Source organism: Sorex araneus, chromosome 6, assembly GCF_027595985.1.
Source record: "Sorex araneus isolate mSorAra2 chromosome 6, mSorAra2.pri, whole genome shotgun sequence".
Lineage (NCBI taxonomy): Eukaryota > Metazoa > Chordata > Mammalia > Eulipotyphla > Soricidae > Sorex > Sorex araneus.
In genome coordinates this window covers 157,608,738-157,610,534 of record NC_073307.1, presented here as the reverse complement: position 1 = coordinate 157,610,534, position 1,797 = coordinate 157,608,738, and the positions used below count along the sequence as shown (strand labels likewise).

General features: G+C 39.0%; 1 protein-coding gene across 1 annotated transcript; it reads right to left on the bottom strand.

The window, feature by feature from the left end:
* Window positions 1-413: 413 nt before the first annotated feature.
* LOC101544581 (olfactory receptor 5AN1-like) lies at window positions 414-1,352 on the bottom strand. The gene has a single exon (XM_004622183.2). The coding sequence runs from the start codon at window positions 1,347-1,349 to the stop codon at window positions 414-416; it is 936 nt and encodes a 311-aa protein (XP_004622240.2). The 5' UTR covers window positions 1,350-1,352.
* Between the last annotated feature and the right edge of the window lie 445 nt (window positions 1,353-1,797).

Here is a 1,797-nt window from a genome sequence, read left to right as displayed (position 1 = left end):
AAAACCCCCAAAGAATCAGTACAGACATTTGACATAACTGAGAGCTCTGTTGCATCTGGAAAAGTTAGAGATAAGTCTTCATTCTGGGAATATCTGTCAGGCGTGTTACCAGAGATCTGTTGTTGAACACGGAAAAACTCTAAAACATAAAGGAGCAATTCACTTCAATTTTTCACAAAGGTTTCATAGAGATTAATAAATGACAAGGTTATTAATAATGTACTTTTAAAGTAAAGACCCCAGGGATGAAAGATACAACTTTTGTGTGGCATTGATTAACATTTTGATCGTATGTGGAATATTATCTTTCTTAAATAGAGCTTTCTTTGTCTGAAGCATGTGGATATTGTTGTGGTACATTTATGTATGTATAGTTGTGTGGTAAGGGATTTATAAAGAACAAATTTGTTACCTCAGCAGTAGCCTCTCTTTGAAAGCTTCTTCAAGGCATCTTTTATTTCCTGGTTCCTTAGACTGTAAATCAAAGGGTTCAGTACGGGGATCAACACAGTATAGAACACTGATGCAAATCGGTCAATGGTTGAAGAACTTCCAGTACTAGAACTCAGGTAAATAACGACACTTGAGACATAGAAGAGGGTGACAACTGTCAGGTGAGAAGCACAGGTATTGAAAGCCTTGGATCTGCCTTTAGCTGAAGTGATCTTTAAGATGGAGAGGACAATATAGACATAGGATATCAAAATAAGCAGGGCATTTGCTACCCCAAACACCACTACAACTACAGCCAATATGAGTCGTGCAAAGAAAGTATCAGTGCAGGACAGTTTTAAGAGTTGGGGCATGTCACAGATGAAGTGATTGATGATATTTTGTCCACAGAAGTGGAGTTGAAGTATGGCACACAATTGAGATATGGAACCTGAGAAAGCAGCCAGATAGCATCCCAACACCATTCGTATACAAAGCGTGGGTGACATGATAGATGAGTAGAGAAGTGGGTTACATATGGCAGCATAGCGGTCATAAGCCATGGCTGTCATCACACAGGATTCACTCAGTCCCGTCAATGCAAAGAAAAAGTACTGAACAGTACAACCCAGAAAGGTGATGATCTGCTTTTCTTGGAAGAAGCCAGAGAGCATCTTGGGAACTGTCGTGGTCACATAGCAGATATCGATGAAGGACAGGTTACTGAGGAAGAAGTACATGGGTGTGTGGAGGTGGGAGTCCATCCTTATTAATATAATCAGACACAGGTTCAAAGTCACGGTGGTAATGTAGATCGATAGGAACACAGTGAAGAGCACTGTTACGATTCTAGGCAAGTCAGAGAAACCTAAGAGGATGAAATAGGTGATTTCCGTAAGATTTCTTCCCCTTACCATTGTCTTGATGCTCCTAAATGGGCAATAGAAACAAGAAAATGCATTATAAGGAACAACAGTGTTGCAATATTTATTTATTCCCTTTACCACTTTGAGTACTTTTTTAAGAAAAATGCTTGAATGACCTCATGGAGGTATCCCAGCTTATCATATCAAATTGTCAAGCATTATTTCTCAGTGCTTCATATTCTCAATTATTTTATAAAGTCATACAGGAATTAGAACATTTATAGATTTAATGGCTAACTTAAAACCCAGCAATCCCTTTAGTACTATAACCAAAGCACAGATCATTGATGAAAATAACTTTGGCTTTTGAACTGGAGAAACCCTACAGGAATTTAGATTACCTTGCTTGCAGCCAACCCCAATTGATCCCAGGTACCTCTTATGGTTCCCTGAGCACTTCCAGGAGTGATTTATGAATGCAGAGTAGGAGTAAGACCTC

Bases quoted from the DNA above. Each gene is read 5' to 3' on its own strand.
- LOC101544581 (XM_004622183.2), bottom strand. From the start codon at position 1,349: ATGGTAAGGGGAAGAAATCTTACGGAAATCACCTATTTCATCCTCTTA.